Genomic DNA, 18,724 nt, shown 5'->3' on the forward strand with positions numbered 1-18,724 from the left:
AGCACTAAAGTCTAGAAGCACAACATGATCCCCAGCATCACCAGTTAGTAGAATATCATTTCAAACCTTCAGAAGAGCAGATGGCTTTAACTGACACACTATTTCTTGAAGATGTATCAAATAAATGGGTTCAAACTGGCTGAACTCAACAGAACAGACTGGAGAAATGGATCCAAAGCAGGTGGAGATATCCCCAGCCTGATATCAATGACCTTATTCATAAAAAATTAAATCATCTGACACATCTGACTGCTCACAAGCAGTGGTATTTACAACAACGTTACAAATAGTAAAATTAGTTTTAGTTCTGTGATCATTCTTGTAAAAAATTGCAGTGAAGTACTTGGAGTTTGCTGCTCTGACTGCCTTCTGAAATTTAAATAATGAACCTCTTATAATGAATCTCCTAAAATTGAGGAAATTTGGAGCTTGAATCATGCTCCTCCACGATAGACTCGGACGAGCCGTGAACAGGGAACAGGACATCCGCAGACGGATATTCCAATTACGTACTGGATCCAGGGAGCGCCAGCGAAGGAAGTAATGGCCGACCAGACCCTTCCCATGTAGACCCCGCCAAAGGCCACTACTCACGTTCCTGAGCCAGGTATAGCTTCAGCTTAAAGGCAAAGCCGCTCCGTCTTCCTCGCACGGCTCTGCCATGTTTCAAATAAAGTACTTCAAATAGAGAAAAACTTGCAATATGTATCTGTAATAAAGTTCCATAGAAGGAAAGGAAGGAGGCGGGAACCGGCGAACATTTAACAACTTTAATTAAATCAAATAAACAATAAACACGGAAATAAAGACCGGCAGCCACCTCACGGTCGACTGCCGGCCATAAATCAACTAATGAAACTAATGTATTTCAGTATTTTAAACACTTTAGATAATTCTTAAAGAAATGATGGGCCAGTTTTCTTTCTTCTTCATCCTTCCCCTGATTCCTATAAGAGTCATATTGCGTTTGTTCTTCATGTGTCTGGTGTCCAATAGAGAGATCTTTGCAGGTCACCACCAACAACTGCCCAAGACCATCAATGAAGAACTCTGAAGATGAATGAAGACGAGGATGACGGTAAGGATGCAGAAGAAAATAAATTATGATGAGATGAGAAGAATGTACATGCTGGGATGAGTGAGATTGCATCAAAACAAATCAGACCCGGAAAATACCTCATATCATGTACGTCATTATGCAAAAACAATAACAAATCTTCCCCAGTAGGTGTGGGGAAGAGTCCATTTCAGTTCCAAAATGGAATTATTGGAACTCACCAGTGTGTGCGACTCTTTTTAGGGAGGGGTCAAAGCCAACTCTCCTCACTGCATCAGTCCGAGCCAAAAAAAAGTTAACCACAATATCAACAAAAAAACAGCCATCATGTCCTGGTAGGGGATTATGATGTCTTCCTTTAATACGCTTCAAACAGCCACCTTCATCCCCCTCGACATATTCAAGAGTGTAATAAAACTGGTCACCTGAGACCACTCCACCAAGCTAAAAAGACAGAGAGAAACAGCGTTATTAGTATGTAAAATATCTATTTCATAAAAAATGTATGTCATAAAATATAGTGAATCTGTAAGATCTTAAAATATTGTGAAAGGACTGTATCCACCATTAAGCGTACAGCGTAGGACACAATATCAATGTTTACCACATCCAGTTCTGGAAATGCTTCCATAATCTCTACAAAGCTCTCAATGCGGGTCTCGCTTAGGAATTCAAAATCATCGTCTACCCAAAGAAAATATTTGGTTGTGACTTGTGATACAGCCAGATTTCTTCCAGCAAACCAGCCCTGGAAAACCAAATACACAACCCCAGGTCACATAAAAAAACGTTTAAGCCTAGAGCAGCAGCCATAGAGACAAATACAGTTCAATACATTTGGCCTCTAAAGATAAAAAGATCCCTGCGTTCTGCTAAAATACAAATGCACACAGTGTCTACACGGGAAGGAACAAACATCCAGTGTGGACGAAATGTAAAATGATAATGCGTTTCAAATGTATTTTGTTGTAGCGCTGATGCCGCCTGGTGTTCGAATAAATTGACATAGTTCACACAAAAGCACAAAGTCTTACTGTATATGCAGTACAGACAAAGCTGCAGAAAATCCTGTCTACCTGTGCAGGTGGCATGATGTATTGTTCTATGTTGTCACCAGAAACATTTTCTGGCTCCAGGCTGTCGTCTGCAATGATTATCTTGATTTTGGGGTAAACTCTGCGAATGCTGTTGAGGAGGACGTGTAACTGCTTATATCTTAGAAATGTCTTTGTTGCAATGGTCACCAGAGAGTTTATATCTAAATTAAAAGAGAGAAAGAAAGATTTTATTTTCATTTTTTATTTTATTTAATGATGTCCTTTTTTTTAAACATTTAACTTAAAAAGCTACAAATGAAGTTGTTTATACATACAAAACTGTTACCTTAGTGAAGACTTTGAATTTGATTTACATGGGAACTTTTTCTATATAGATTTAAAGTAAACTGTTGTAAATGTGAATATGCTTTACTATTTTATAGTAATGTTACTGTAAGTTACTATAATTACTGTAGTATCCTTAACTTATGATAAACTGTAGTAAATGTTGTAGTATACTTTGTAAGGTTCAGAACACTACAGTACTGTATGTAGCGATTTTACTGTGGTAAATACTATAGTACACTACATTCTTATTTTATATGGGAAGGAGAAAAGTCAATTTGGGAAATCAATAATGGTACATTTATGGCATATAAAAATCTTAAAGCTGACAGTCAAAAAGAGTTGTTTGTCGCATCATTTTGTTTTTCAAGAAAAACGAGGTCACTCTTGTTTCAGTGGTCTTACCATTTCCGGTGTTGTAGAGCACAGGAACTGTAGGTCGTCTAATTATGATGTGAAACAAGGCCTTGTTGTTTTCAAAAGTAAAATGAACTGCAAGTAAAAAATATTGTAAATGGCATTTACTTTTTCATTGCATTTATCTCTGTCAATTATAACCAGCACAAGATCCAGCAAATATCCAGTATACTGCACAACATAACAACAGTATTACGCGTTTCACAGTAATCAAGTTTAGATGGCTGTTGATGGGTGATGCTTCTTGAAAGTGTGTGTACCTTTTTTAAATAACCTAAGGGGACACCGGGATTTTACGGTTACACTAGTAATAACAACTGTGTATTTGAAACACACTCTGTTGCAGCCTCTAGTGATTGGATGGTTTTATAATATAGTTGCATACACTAAAAATGCTGGGCTGTTTTGGTGAGGTAAAACAATCCAGCAGTTTGCCATAAATTCAATCTGTTTAAATAGAGGTCAACAAAACATTGGTAGCAACAAAAATAATCATTTCTGAACACTAGGAAATAATAACACAAAAGCCGGACTGCTGTAGAATCTTTACAATAAAGGAGCCCTTACCAAGATCTGATGTTCTGATGCGGTAAATGGTGCTGGTGTAGGTGACTCTGCTCAGCAGATTATTGAGTTGTGTTAGGCTGGTGGATGTAATAGTCAATTCACTCGTATCTTGTCCATTCACCTGTTTCTCATCTGGAGCATCTTTTACTGCGAGCACCCCGCCATCCACTTTCAGTGTAACCTGCGGACATGATGGTGTTTTATTGACATGAATTTCTTTTCAGAATTTTGTGTGTGGAAATGTATTTTTCATGTGACCATCATTTCATCTATTTGAACTTTCAAGATTGGAGGTTGAGTTAAGCTCTTCATTTTAAGTAGGGTTTTACAGTAAAAGTATAGTGTGTGAAATAATCTAAACTTGTACAATTTCCTCTTTTGTGTATGAAGAATGAACTCATTTGTGACGTGTTTGATAGAGCTGTGCATTGCTTTGTTTTTGTTGTAAAAAAATGCTGGCACAGGCCTAATAGTAAAGCGCAAAAAGTCAGTCAGTTGAGCAACATTTAGCTGACAAACACAGGTACGCTTACCTCGTATCACACATTTTTGTTGAGGAGCTACAGTGAAACCACTGATAGGATACTGGAGAGGAGAGTTGGCCTGTGCCAAAAGAAGGCTGTTATCTGTTTTTATTCTGCAAGATATTCATGCCAGAGATTCCTCATTATCTGCATTTATAAAAGTTTTGAAAATACGTCTTATGTCTGCATATAGACGTGCTCAAATTTGGTGGTACCCTTACAGCTCATTTAAATAATGCTTCATTCCTCCTGAACAGTGATGAAATGAAAAGCTATTGTATCATGAATACTTGCATGCCTTTGGTATGTCGTAGAATAACGCAAAGAAGCTGTGGAATGAGATGAATTATTTCATATTCTACAAAGATATTCTAAAAGGGCCAGGACACATTGGTTGGTACCCCTTAAGGCGGGCGTACACGGTGCGAATTCTGATGGTCGGAAGATCGTATGTCCACGCACACGTCACGAGTGAGTTTATCTGAAAATCATACGGACGAGGTGATATACGACACGATTTTACGACCTGCCGATTTCCGAAGCAATCGCACAAAGTTCCGCGCCAAAAACATGGAGTCAGAGGAAGATTTGCTTTTTTTGTGGCAGCAATGGCTTGCGAAAGAATAAAAAAGAAAAGAAAAAGAAGGGCATGGCAAAGAGTTTGGCTGAAGAGCAGAGAAAAGCATGGACTTTCAGTTCTTCAAAAACAGCCGTGTATCTGTGTGCGCATGCTTTGATGTGGTCGTGGAAGATATAGCAAAGTATATAACCATAGCGTGTCACGCAAGTTTGTGCATATAGCAACGTCGTTTTTATATATTTTTTGAACAAATGTTATTGCTGGATAGTCTAGGTATAATAATTGTATACATACTGTTTTTACAGGCCAAATGTTTGATATGGAATAGCCTACATATTGTATTGTGGGAGAAAAGTGATGCAGAGTCAGCATGATGCAAAAAACTGCCTTTAGGCCTTTTGTTATATGTTTAAATCCGCTGTAAAATATCATCACGGATGACCCTGTCATGGTACACGCTGCTGGAAACATCATACAGCGCTCGCTGTTCCTGCCAGAGTTCGGCGAGTTTATCCTCTTTTTCAATAGTCTATCTTCTTCTGTGGTTTCCTAGTTCGTGATTGGTCAACTTCAGATAGATCAACAAATCGGCTCGTTCAACCGCACACATGTCACGAATTCAAACCGATAGCTCACGAACTTTTTAGACATGTTTAAAAATGTTCGGGAGGTCGGGAAGTGCTCGTAAGGCACTCTGCTCGGATCGTAATTCCTCGCACTTGATACGAGCCGCGACCATACGAGCATACACGATTTCCACACGATTGAAAAAAATCGCATGCGAACTCGTACGACAGCAAAAATCGCACCGTGTACGCCCGCCTTTAGAAAAGATCAAACATAATTGCATAATAGTGATATTTCAAACTAATTATTTTCTTATATTAGTATCACACATTTATCCAATCTTGTAATCGGTCATTCAGCCGATTCAAACAGAGAAAAGTAGTCACTGTGCTGTTTGGTATCATTGTGGTCCACTGAACATTTGCGTGTTCCACTGAGCATGCAAATATTATTTAGAAGTTTATGGTCCATGGAATTGTAGCCAAAATCCCTGAACGCAACAGGAAAATAGACCCCGGATTGAATTGAACGATAGTGCGAATGGCAGAAAAAGAACCAAGGATAACTGCCAAACAAAAAGAAGCTGAACTCTAAGGTGAAGGTACATCAGTCCATGGAGGAAAACCCAGGACTCCACTTTTGAAAGAAAAACACATTCCAGAGTGGAATTTGGTAAAATTCATATTGACAAGCCACAACCCTTCTGGGATTAAAACTGGAGCTTTTTGGAAAGTCATATCAGCTCTTTGTTCACAGAAGAAAAAAAATCAAGCTTTCAAAGAAGTGAACAACACAACTACAGTGAAACTGGGGCTGCTTTGCTGAATCTGTGCAGGGCACAATGCAATCTCAAGACTATCAAGGCATTCTGGAGCGAAAAGTACTGCCCGGTGTCAGAAAGCAGGTCATGAGTCCTCCAACTGTGACCCAAATCACACAGCTAAAATCACCCAAGAATGGATAAGAACAAAACATTGGATTATTCTGAAGTGGCCTTCTATGAGGCCTGATCTAAATCCTCAAACATCTATGGAAAGAGCTGAAACTTGCAGCCGGAGCAGTTTGCTCAGGAAGAGTGGGCCAAGCTACCTGTTAACAGGTGCAGAAGTCTCATTGAGAGCAACAGAAAAGGTCTGTTGCAGTGATTGCCTCTAAAGGTTGTAAAACAAAATAGTAGGTTAGGGTCCCATCATATTTGTCCATGAAATGCTCATTTGTTTCAAGTTATTTCAGAGAAAATTGTGCATTCTTAGTTTCTTGTGGAGGGGAACCAACAAATTTGAGCACGTCTGTATGTGTGTGGGAAATACATCAAAGGTTACGTTATAAAATGAAGTGTGTCAGGACTGTGATACAACCTTAGCTGATAATCCTTGTACTCAATTTTTCTGCGTTTAACGATTTCATCTAGTTGATCTGTTGGTACGTTTTGATAAAGAAGTGACTCATCTTCACAGTCACATGATGAACCATTTGGGCTCAGAAGTGATGTTTTGCTGTGGAAAAAAAAAAAAAGCTGTAAAACTAATGTGGGCCCATAAGTAAAATTGTATTGCTCAGAAGTCGATTTTCTATATCTTATGGGATTTGATGGAATTTTTTAGCCAGAAACGTTTCATATCGAAATCTTCAACAATATTGACTTTTTAAGAAGAAAGACACGTAAGCACACGCTTCCATTTGCTCTCCATCTCAATGATTTCTAGAATCAATAATATATATATATTTAAGAAATCTCATGTGTGATTTTTCTTTCTTATGGGTTCCCATAACTCAACTGGTAGATCATTGTGATAGCATGCAAAGGTCATGGATTCGATTATCAGAGAACACATGTTTTAACAAATTTTTTTTGATGTACTGTAAGTTGCTTTGGATAAAAGGCATCTTCCAAATGTTAAACATGTAAAAAGCTTACATTGGTTTGGGAATGACATGAAGACTTCCACTGTTGAACAAACAAAAGTTTAGAGTAATGCTTATACTGTATAAGTGCTAGTAAATCCCAAACAAAGAAAGTTTGGGTGAAAATCTACAAAATACCTACTTAACCACAGCAATATTGGTCACAGTGTGCAGTGGTAGAATTATAGTGGACGTCACACTGAGTATAATACAGTGTACAGAAAATAAAAAGGGCAAGATTCTCATACCTACGCTGGTTGATCTTTAGAATGAACAGTAAGAAGGCGATCAGGGTCAAACAAGTAAACAATATATGGTGCCTTTGCATTTTTGGAAATCTGAAAGCATCAACAATAAACATCAGGATTTTATTATTATTTTATCGGGTAACTAGAACATCGGTACAGTTTGATTGAGGTATATTGTTCTTGATTTATAAATAATGTAGCAGCACAAATAAAACCAAAACCACTAAGGAGCTGAGTGAGGAACTTGAGCAAAAAAATATGTGCTCCCGCACTCGACCCAATCTTTCCTGCAAAACACATATTACCACTGGTGATCAAACACAACATGATAAGAGACACTCCCCCTTCCCCTTTGTCATGACAGTCAACTCACAACAATCGGAAGAACACTTATGATATCATATTACTTGCATATTTCATATTTTATTTTGTGCATTAGAGATTATCGCAGCCTTATAGATCTGCTGCTGTCCATGATGTTATTAGTGTTAACTCTTCATTCTTCATTCATTATGACCTGAGTCAGCATATTTTTTATTGCTATAGGGCATGAAAAACAAAAGTTTGTACACGTTTGTTTTATTGTTTTTCTTGAGTTGACATCTGAGGGGGTGATGTTAAATGGGTAATGCACTCGTGTCCATTCAAGTAATCGTTGTGCAGATATGACGTGCATATGCAGGAAGTGGTATCCATATGCAGGAAATTGCGATCTGAATAGCTGTCCACCACGATCACTATGCGTAAAATCTCATTTAATAGTTACCTCATATTAATCACTTATTGTTCTGCAGAAATTGCCTTTCTGGTTAAATACTGAGACACAGTGCCTTTCCCTGCGAATAAAACAAGAAAATACAGTTTGTCTTTGAAACTGTTTGCATGAGAATTTGGAAACCACATTGATTCCTACTGTTGTCTGCTAAAGCATTTCCGGTAAACCACTTTCATTTCAAATTGGCGCTGCACACCAAGATAAATAAATAGGAACAGAAACCAATTTCATAAATTTGTATTTAATGTCTCTTCAGGAAACCTATTTTGTTTTATACATTTATATAGTACCAAAACTGTACCTTTTGCGAAAGGTAACTTTTTGAGGTATACAAAAATATGAACTGTTGAATCTGTTGTAAAAAGACATATTGTGTATCCATACAAAGGTATTTTGTTTCCCAAAACATTTAATTATACCTTTGAAGCACAATAGGTATAGGGTACAAAAATATACCCAAAAAGGTGGTTTCCGGGACAGGGATTGTTTTAAACCATGACTAGGCTTTAGTTAGATTAGGACTTTTAAGTCGTTTTTAAAAGCATACTTTACAACAAAACATTACTGTGTGCATCTAAAGACAATAACTTAAAACATATAACTTATATTTGACCCTGGACCACAAAAACAGTCAAAAGTTGCATGCGTATGTAGCAATAGCCAACAATACATTGCTTTATTGTTTTAAGTAAAGATCAGTTAGTCTGCGACTAGGCTTAACTCCTGACCGGTTCACTGTATAGAGCTACCTGCTACTATTAGAAAAAAGAATGGGGGAATCTACTGAAGGGACCTTGTTAATAAAATCGCATCTCATCTGATGAACATATCAAAATATCTACGCTACGAACTGATATACAAGACACTAAAAAGAAGGAACCACAACCATTGCTCAATCGATACAGCCGGCAGGTCTACAATGTAGAGGCTACAATGGCTTATTCAAAGAAACCGATAGAAACTTTTATAGACAAATGCACCATACCTCCAGTCCTTTCAGAGTTAAGGCAAAACAACTGTAGGTCTGTCACGCTTACAGAAAATTATAGTGTGAGACGACTCAAAAACAATATGCATTGTGGGTTTCCTTCGAGTTGCATCATACTTCCAGTCTACCGTGCTTTCAGAGTATAAGAGGAAAACACATACTGTATTACTACTGGTGATCAAACACGACATGATTAGAGAAACTCCCCCTTTCTCTTTGTCACATGACAGTCAACTCATCACATGGCTCCAACAAATAACTTTTCATTAAAAGTGCCCGTCCCATCGGAAGAACACTTATGATATCATATTACTTGTTATGCTGTAATGGCAGTTATGCTGATAGGCAAATGTAGATTATTTTGTGCAGAGATTGCCGCAGCCTTAAAGATCTGATGCTGTCCATGATGTTATTAGTGTTAACTCTTTAAAAAGAAGGAACCGGAACAACAAACAGATACACAACAAAATACATTAGAAATGCATTAGAACCCCTTATAATTTTTACATTTTGTGCACACTGGATTGGGCACAAAATGCCACAAACCCATTAAGAACAAGCAGGTTGTCATGTCGCAGCGGGTTCTATCGCGTCCAGTGTAGACATGGTGTAATAACCAGTCTATTAAAGAAGCTTACGTTGCTGTTACATATTGAGACATTGGATGTCAACATATTTTGACATAAAATCAACTTTCCTCTGGTAAATATACACAATATAGTTAACAAACAAACACGAAAGCCCAAAAAAGTAAGATGTGCCACCTACCAACATTACCCATTCTGTTTGGGCAAGCCAAAGCCCCTCTCAAGAAATCCATTCAAATTTGTCTGAACGAGAATCCTTTTTACTTCCTTTTTATCCAACGCCTGTGGTAGGTGTGCCTCAGCGAGCTAGAAACAAAAGAAGAGAGAGTATCATATTCCCTGTCAATGTTCTACTGTAAGTGAACACTTATGCATGGAGGAAGAGATGGAATGGACATTAGAGTGAACAAGCAATGTTCCTGACTGTACATGATTCTTGACAAGTTACGTATTGTAGTTCCACAATCTAAACAACGAACTGTCTACTGGTTTTTTAATCGTAATGTTTGGTTGTATTTAAAAGTGCAAAAATGTCTAGTTTTTTATTCACAGTGTAGGTTAGAGTTAAATAGAATGGTTTAGTGCTGGTTAGAGTTCTGAAATCTTTTGTGGATTTCATCCTTAAAGTGTGCACACCGAGTTTTTAACATCAGGTCAAAACTTGACCAGCTAAATTGTAAATCGACAGTAAGTGAAAATTTATATTTTCTTTGTCTGTGATAATCAGATGGCTTTGCAAAATGGTCAGAAAAGCATTCTGTAACCAATTTGTGTTCACCAGGTATGATTTTATGACTTATAGCCTGCTGATACTTTACGTTCAAATTTAACTTTATTCATCAAGTCTTTGATGAAAGTTTTTACCAGCCTGGCAAAAAATGCTATTGTTGATCTACTTTAAGTTCTTTGAGAAACTGATATTTCCAGAAAATTAAGAGTAGAGTCACCTAACCAGCACTGTTTACCACATCAGATCTGGGTAAGATTTACTGTATTTCGACAAACAAGAGAGACACATGATGCATGACACCAGGGCACTTTTGACTACCATTGTATTTTTTCCTACCCAATGAGGGGCAAAATCTGTCTGGTTATAATGATTCTTCCAAAAATCTTTCTCTGTGTTCATCAGATCAAATAAATGTACACAGATCTGGAACAACTCGAAGGTGAGTCTTGATGATATAATTTTTATTTTTGAGTGAAGTATCCCTTTAAGGATATCTGGCCGATTTGTTTGTAAACACAAAATGTGACAGGAAGTGTCACATTCAGTTTAGAAGTAGTCATGTCTCCAGGTGTGTGTACATATTAATGAACCCTCTTATCATCATCTCTTAATCCATCTTCTGTGTACTGTGACAAATCCTCCATTTCATCAACTATATTTTCCTGTTGTTAATCTTTGTGCGGGCAAGCAAAGCGTTTATGGCACAATACCATGTGTTATCAGTAAACGCATGAATAGCAAAAGGCCTGTTCTTTTATTTTAATAACTTCCTCCTATGTGTTTGGACAGCAAGACCTTAAACAACGGTGGATTTTGAGACAAAGCAAAAGTGCTTGGACTTTAACAAAATATAAAAGTGATTGAACTTAAAAGAAATGCTGTACAGTTAGCCTATTAAAGAGATGAAAGTCTAATGCATTTAGTAGCAACATTCCCGAAGGTGTATGAAAGATCTTACAGTACCTGGAATCTCAACTTTATATTTCCTTGAAGCAATTGAACTACATTTCCTTGAGTAAAGTTAAGTAACTTGGTCAAAACTCCAGCTAGTTTAAAACGCAGCAGCATGTGTTCTTACAGGAACTTAAAAGTATTAGCATATTAGCCTGGTTCTATCAACATTGCACTGGTTACCTATTAAGCAACGCATTCACTTTAAAATCTTACTGATTACCTATAAAGTCATACACGGTTTAGCTTCTCAGTACCTGAATGAGCTTCTCTTGTATTACAGTCCTTCACGTTCACTCCGTTCTCTATTGGCTCTGGTCAATTTGTAATACCTAGAATTTCAAAAACAATTGCCATCCCCAAAATGCCCAGGTTAACTCGTTAAAAAAGCAACCCTTTGTTTGGGAGTGGCAGGATAAAGCGGGCCAAACCCTTATACCCGGATTTAGGTCTGCTGAGTATTGCCATGGATTGGGAAATGCAAGTTGATTTAAACCACAGACTTACTTTCCTCTTGGAAATCGCAGCAACCAATCTGCGGCCCGTCATGGTTTCATGGTCCAGCTCCAGTAGGACAGTCATCATAGTTGAGTTGACTGTAACTTGGAAAGAGTCAATTAATGAAACATTTTAAAAGAAAGATTCTCCGGTATGCCAACTTGGCAGCGGAGGCTGAAGATCAGAGCTGGACAGCAAAAGTGCAAAATGTCGCATTGATGGGAACCACCTCACCAAAAGCCATCTTTCATCCAACTCATGAGATGTCTCTCTGATAATAGCAAGGAAAGGTAAGCATTAATATGTAATGTATTTCATTAATCATTTATCCCCCAAACATAGAGGATGCCTACCCGACGGTGAAATGTCCTATTGGGCACATAAACTGTGCTGAAATAGTGGGATTATAACACCCAATCCTATTAAGCAACTCAACTCAACTCAAAGTTTATTTATAAAGCACTTCAAAGCCATTAAAATGGACCAAAGAGCTGTCCATAGATGATAAATAACTAAAAAATGTTAAGATATTGGCAACCGAAAAAGCGCGATCACCACTACTCCTCAAACGAGATCGTGGTACAGTTAGAAGCATGTTTTGAGAGGAGCGTAGTTGACGTTGCGACTCATACAGGATTAGCATGTCCTTTATATATTTAGGAGCTTTGCAGAACAATCTCCAAGTCCTTGTAAGAAAGGATTGGTTTCAATTTGGATAATTTTCTTAATTGAAAAAAAAGATGATTTGACAATGCTGTTTGTTGTTGGACAGTAGTCCATAATTTCCTGCAAGACCATTTTCAAGCTCCTTATTACCAAACATAATAAACTCAGTCTTATCCTCATTTAATTGTAAAAAAAATATTTGCTAGCCATCCCTTTACCTCAGTCAAGCACTAAGATGTACAACCATCACACTCCAATGGAAAGTATAGTTGCAAATCATCAGCATATAAATGATAGTTAGTGAGTTAGTTAAGCAGATCTGAATGTTTTAAATTATTGAATTATATAAAGTTAAATCTTACTGCAAGATTGAAGTGTTATAGTATGCAATAGTATACTATGAAAGTATGGACAAGAATCAGGTGTTTATGAACAGTCATGTACAAGGCTGTAAAACGGGTTCATGTGTCAAACGGAAAATAATTTATTTAACTTTATCCTCATCGTTATGTTTAATAGAAACTCAAGAATCAAATGGTACTTTGACTTAAAGCCATAAACCTCTATTAATACAGATATGGGGCGAAAAGAAGATATGGTGGGAGGTTCAGTTTCCTTTAGTCTATCTTATCTATTATCTAAGTATCTTGCACCTGAAATAGTCTGTCTTCTGCTTGAAATGTTATACAGTATAACATCCGTTTATCTATCCTATCCATTCTGCTTATCCCGTAAAGGCGCTAAGGTATATACCCCAGCATCTCTGGCCACAGGTGGGGTACCCCCTGTATAGATGACCAGTCCATTTCACCTAATCTGTGGGGGAAACAAGAACACCTGAAGGAAACCCAAGAAGAACATGCTTCACAAAGAAAGACCACGGCCTCAGGCTACATTGCAACCCACATACCAAATAAAATTGCAATGCCATAAACTCATAAAACGATGAAACAACACTAACGTATCTGTGGGAGTGACTATCTATGGTGTGATAAACAAAATTCATAACATAAAACTTCGTCCAAGTAGCCATGCTATTACTAGAAGTTTCACAAATGTAGTCTTGCCATTTCATCGCCATTGACGTTTTACACTGTGATCGTTTTAAACAGTTTTGAAAGGGCTCTTATTGGTTTATTTTTATTCACATTATTGTTCCAAATGATACGTATAAAAATAAAGATTTTATTTATAAAACCAGGAAATGTACCTCGACATGCCTTTGAATCAAATGGTTTAAAGATCATAAAAAATACATTAGTGACCCTAAACTTCTGACTAGTAGTGCACAGGTACAATTTTCCAACAATAACTATTGCAAACATATATGATTTTTTAATCCTTACCATCTACATTGAATCACATTCAAACATAACGTCTACCGGCTATTTGTAACCAATCCATTATGCACATAGTGTTGCACAGTCGTTGCAAAACAAAGAGTTGTCACAGTAATATAATGAAAGGATAATTGAATGTATTTTGTATACAAAGCCTACAGGTGTGATAAATATACTGTAAAAAATGTAATTTATATTTATTAAACTCATATTTTTTTTCTACATACATTAAATGTCCAATGTTTGATTTTCCTAGGAGGATCAGAGGACAGTAATGCAATATAATATATCAACTATGTGTGTATAAAGACATTACTTAATAAATCTATTTTTTATTTTATTATTAATATTACTTCCATTGTTATATAAAAACATATTGGAGAGCAACAATTGGTATCTGACAGAAAAGCTAACAGTTCAATCCTAATCCATAAATGCTCCTCAGTACCTGATGCATCTTAAATGGTTCTTAAAGTAATGATGAGCCAGTTTGTGTTCTCCATCCTTTTTTCCTTGGAACCTAAAGTGTCGATATTTGCCTTTTTTAGTGTTTGACTGGTGTCCGACTGTAACTCCTTTGCATGTGGCAATAAGTAAATCTCCAAGGCCGTCGATAAAAAACTCTGTGAGAGTAAAGAAATACTTTTCTTGTAAGCAAGTTGTTGCATCTCCATTTTATTAACATGAAATACACACTTATTAATGATGTAACACCTTGATTGTTTCTCAAAATGCACCTACCAGTATGAGCCACCCTTTGATAGAACGGATCGAAGCCAACCTTTCGCACCGCATCTGTTCGTGCCAGGAAGAAGTTGACCACCCCATCTACAAAGAAGCAGCCCTCGAAGTCTGGGAGTGATTGATGTGTCCTTCTTTGCAAACGTCTGAGGCAGCCACCCTCATCTTCATCTCCTTCATCATATTGAAGATGGAAATAGAACTGATTGTCTCCCACTGCACCACCAAGCTGGAGACAAACGGAGAAAGCGAATGAGGTGAAATGATTCACTTGAACTGTTGAGTACTTTACTTTGTATTCATTTTATAACTAGATGAGTCACTAAATCACGATTCAGCAATATTGATCTTGGTGAAAAACAAATTTTTACTGACCACGTCCAGCTCTGGGACTTTCTCCATGATTTCCACAAATCTTTCAATCAGTGTTTTGTTCCCGAATATGAAATCATCATCCACCCAAAGAAAGTATTTGGTGGTGACTTGCGATATAGCCAGATTCCTCCCAGCAAACCAGCCCTGAAAAATCGGTTAGCAGTAAATGCCCACGTTGAAACTTTAACTTGTTTTTTATAATGAGCTAAAAAAATCATTGAATCAAGTTATACAATCAACAACTTGAATGCATAAAATGTACCCGTGCAGGCGGCATTATGTAGTGATCTATATTTTGACCAGTCACATGTTCCGGTTGCAGGCTGTCATCTGCTACAACGATCTTGATTTTTGGGTAAAACTGTCGGATACTTTTGATAAGGACATCCAGCTCATAGTACCTCAGGAAGGTCTTGGTTGTTATGGTAACCTGTGAGTTAATATCTGAGTTAAGAGAGAAAGACAGATTCAGTAGATTTTTGCTGATCAGCACATGTAAAGGCTCCAATTCACTTTTATTTTCACTGCAGTTTTTCTTGTCATTACATCGTGAATTACTGTCAAATACACTTAAATGGACAAAGTGTACTAAAGAACAACATAGCCAGCTGGTCATCAGTCATATCTACAAGGATGATGTTAAAGGTCCAATAAGCTTTTATTATTACATAATATAATTTGATTATGTTTAACTAAGCAAACTGCTTTACAAATACGTTATCTCCTTTGGCAATGAAGCAAAAATGTGATGTGAAATATTAGCTCTGTGTCAGCCACCGTGGTGCTTCGAAATAGAGGGGTGAAGTTTGTTGCAATTCACAACCTCACCGCAAGATGCAGCTGAATTTCATACACTGGACCTTTAAACTTAGTTAACATATTAACATAATATTTCACAATATTTTGATATAATATATGGTTTTATATATGATCAATTAGAGCCCTTAATGCAGAATTTATATTCAAAGACCAAATGCAAAAAGAATCTGCACATATTCTGCACATCTATCGTATGTGTATGTTAGTATTGTGTTGTTTAAATATGACAATGAACTTGTTTTCTATATGCAGTATAAAAGATCTTAAAGATTAAGTGCATTCATGTTAATGAGTTTTGTGGTGTTACCTTTTCCTGGGTCGTACAGAAGGGGCACTGGGGGTCTTTTGATTACGATGGGAAATATGGCCTCATGGTTTTCATACGAAAAAAGAACTGGATGCAAGAAAGTTAAGGTTGTTTAATATAAAGGCAAGCTAAATTCAAAGGTAAACTAAACAACACACAGTCTTGCCAATCAAGACTATAGAATTTTAACATATAGTTTTAGTGATATCACACTATTACCCATGTCTTTAGTCTTGACATGGTAAACAGTGCTGGTGTAGGTGACTCTACTCAGTATATTATTGAGTTGTGTGAGGCTGGTGGATGAGATGGTCAGTTCACTCTGACCCCGTCCAGCCACAAGTTCTCCATCTGAAACATCTTTCACTGACAGCACTCCACTCTTCACACTCAAAGACACCTGGAAGACATACAAATGTTGAATGACATTTAAAAAGCTTCACAGCTGCAGAGCATCAGACTCTTAAGAAACCACAATAACATTACCCAGAGTCATTTCCTGACATTAGCTCTGTCAATGTAATCAATATGTCGATCATGATGGAAAGCGAAGGATGGGTTTGAAGCACACCAATACAAAACCCACGTACAGAGCAACACTGTACACTGGAGATATGGGTGAATCATTAAAAATCATTTAGATAATAATTCAGTGCAAAGCAGAATGCAAAGACCCTCCACCTTCGGGTACAAGAGCCAACTGAAGGTTTCCAAATGACCATCAGTTGGAAACATATGTGCTTAAAAACATACCTTAAACAGTCGTATACTTTTTTGTGCATGCAAAGCCAAACCTGGGAAAAGAGGCAGTTTCACATTTTAAACTTGTTTGAAATTTACATATACACATGGTAGTTCTTTTTTACCTGGTATTGAACTTTGTTGAAGAGGTGCCACTATGAAGCCATGCAATGGATACTGGAGAGGAGAGTTAGAAGGAGCAAGAAGAAGTGGATCCATATTTGTCTTCATCCTGAGATAAACATGATTGAGATTTTTGTAAATAAAATAAAGAACTTGTCTTTGTGTTTCACAACAATAATAGTTCTTAAAATTATGTGCAATTTCAATGTTTTTAATGTTTTATAGTTTCTCCACCATTAAACCCTTTTGCCAAATGTAATGAAGGACTCTTGTTTGACCTGAGCTGGTATTGCCTGTACTGTTCAGACCGACGTCTCTGAAGGTCTTCCAGTTCATCGGCTGGCACGGTATTAACAATTAGACTGTATCCCTCACATGAACAAGCTGAACGGTTTTTATTGGGAAATGGTCCAATTCTGTAGTCAGATTCGTGCCAAATGCACAAGCAATAAAAACGCTATTTCACAAGACGTTATGAATAGAAAGAGATTCAATGTCAGTTACAAAGAACAGGACTCAATAAATATCCAGCCACTAACCTTGTTTTAGAGAAAACTATATTTTGACGACCATTTGTGCTGTTGAAAAGAAATAAAGAATAAATATATAAATATGAGCTACTGTGTGTGGCATTGTTTATGGCAACCAAGACACAGTTGTAGAGCCATACCTGAAAGAAAACAGCTTGCTTGTGACATCTGCAATGTTCATTATTCCATTCTGTGTACAATAAATACCCAGTCCTGTAAAAGCAAGTACACCGAGGAATAACTGAAGTAGACAGCGCCAATTCATAACTTCTGGTTATCTGAAAAGACAAAACATCACACAAATCAATAGCTCCACTAAAGGAGCTCTAAAATAAAACAAGTTATTTGACATAAGTAACAAAACTCTTTGCAAGTAAACTACATTTACTTGCATTTTCAACATTTCTTTTCACTGACTGGCCAATTTTGTTTTAAAGTGTCTATTATAACCTCTACACCTTTAACCATTTTATTTATTCTGCTCGGGTTACGTGAAGTAAGTCGAATCTGACCTAAATCATAGCATTTAAATAATACTTACAATTCAGACAAAAGACTCCTCCGTGGTACGTTCTCAATTTTAGTTTTTATCAAACACACAAGTGGTAGACGCAATTCTTAGCAAGTATTATAATAATATTTGTTAAAGAAAATATCTTGCAAAATTAACTCAATAACATTTGTATATAAGTTTCAAACAAAGGTGTAACCAGCTGGGTTTCACGCATCGAGAGACACTGGTCAAACAGTATCTGGTAAGCATCACGCTCTTTCCGCAGTATATGGCTGCAGTTAGTTTCTACTCTGATGTCATCAGCTGAAACTTTGCCAAGGCTTCCACAGTCTTTTTAAGTGTTACTACGCTGTGTTACTCTTTTTTTAGTCTGAAATGTATATTCTTCATTTGCCATCCGGCATTTTACATAAAAATATTTCTAATCTAATACAGAATTGTTTTACTTTTATCATTTACTTGTATTTAACATACACAGGTTAATAAACAGCCATAAACACTTTTATCAACTAGGGTCAGTGCACACAAATTAATAATCAGAAACTAAATAACATTGTAACATGCCAGGTGTAAAACAATAAATCATAGTATAACTTAACCACTATTATTAAAGGTAATACACGTGTAAAAACAACCAATACCTTTGTAAATGAAAGACAAACACAAAAGTGTCATGGTTGTGCATGGCAGGGAACCCAATTGCAGACAGGTGGTGATGGAAAACAAGAACTTTAATAATAAAATACAAAATACAAAGCAAAAACCCCATGAGGGGGTAAAACAACAATGACA

General features: G+C 36.9%; 2 protein-coding genes and 1 long non-coding RNA gene across 5 annotated transcripts; all 3 read right to left on the reverse strand.

The window, feature by feature from the left end:
• Positions 1-756: 756 nt before the first annotated feature.
• Positions 757-9,814, reverse strand: LOC306894269 (beta-1,4 N-acetylgalactosaminyltransferase 2-like). 3 transcript variants are annotated; one of them, XM_079456679.1, is made up of 7 exons: positions 9,779-9,814; positions 3,424-3,604; positions 2,845-2,931; positions 2,134-2,315; positions 1,662-1,805; positions 1,279-1,501; positions 757-1,050 (listed from the first exon to the last, which is right to left on the reverse strand). In XM_079456679.1, the coding sequence occupies exons 1-7, from the start codon at positions 9,782-9,784 to the stop codon at positions 869-871; spliced, it is 1,005 nt and encodes a 334-aa protein (XP_079312805.1). In that variant the 5' UTR covers positions 9,785-9,814; the 3' UTR covers positions 757-868. The 3 variants fall into 3 exon arrangements, with proteins under 3 accessions (XP_079312805.1, XP_079312804.1, XP_079312806.1); XM_079456678.1 differs by having other exon boundaries at positions 1,635-1,805; XM_079456680.1 differs by lacking the exon at positions 1,662-1,805.
• On the reverse strand, positions 3,785-9,152 carry LOC306894270. The gene is made up of 7 exons (XR_013786675.1): positions 9,008-9,152; positions 8,014-8,083; positions 7,248-7,337; positions 7,013-7,042; positions 6,453-6,590; positions 3,957-4,060; positions 3,785-3,819 (listed from the first exon to the last, which is right to left on the reverse strand). It is a non-coding gene; the product is annotated as an uncharacterized lncRNA (long non-coding RNA).
• A 3,793-nt stretch (positions 9,815-13,607) lies between the features above and the next one.
• Positions 13,608-18,172, reverse strand: LOC306894268 (beta-1,4 N-acetylgalactosaminyltransferase 1-like). The gene is made up of 12 exons (XM_079456677.1): positions 17,960-18,172; positions 17,559-17,696; positions 17,428-17,466; positions 17,167-17,304; positions 16,891-16,997; positions 16,778-16,818; positions 16,244-16,424; positions 16,025-16,111; positions 15,161-15,342; positions 14,899-15,042; positions 14,524-14,752; positions 13,608-14,405 (listed from the first exon to the last, which is right to left on the reverse strand). Exons 2-12 carry the CDS (start codon positions 17,681-17,683, stop codon positions 14,224-14,226), a joined length of 1,455 nt encoding a protein of 484 aa, XP_079312803.1. The 5' UTR covers positions 17,684-17,696; positions 17,960-18,172; the 3' UTR covers positions 13,608-14,223.
• Between the last annotated feature and the right edge of the window lie 552 nt (positions 18,173-18,724).

This window comes from Barbatula barbatula, assembly GCF_947034865.1.
Source record: "Barbatula barbatula genome assembly, chromosome: 5".
Taxonomy (NCBI): Eukaryota; Metazoa; Chordata; class Actinopteri; order Cypriniformes; family Nemacheilidae; genus Barbatula; species Barbatula barbatula.

Excerpts from the sequence above, each read along its gene's own strand:
- LOC306894269 (XM_079456678.1), bottom strand. Across the intron at positions 1,502-1,634 it reads TTGATATTGTGTCCTACGCT|CTTGGTGGAGTGGTCTCAGG; the intron begins GTACGCTTAATG and ends CTGTCTTTTTAG. Across the intron at positions 1,051-1,278 it reads AAAAAGAGTCGCACACACTG|AGTTCTTCATTGATGGTCTT; the intron begins GTGAGTTCCAAT and ends ATTCATCTTCAG.
- LOC306894268 (XM_079456677.1), bottom strand. The coding sequence starts at position 17,683 with ATGAATTGGCGCTGTCTACTTCAGTTATTCCTCGGTGTACTTGCTTTT. Across the intron at positions 17,305-17,427 it reads ATAGTTTTCTCTAAAACAAG|AATTGGACCATTTCCCAATA; the intron begins GTTAGTGGCTGG and ends ATCTGACTACAG. Across the intron at positions 15,343-16,024 it reads TCTGTACGACCCAGGAAAAG|ATATTAACTCACAGGTTACC; the intron begins GTAACACCACAA and ends CTCTTAACTCAG.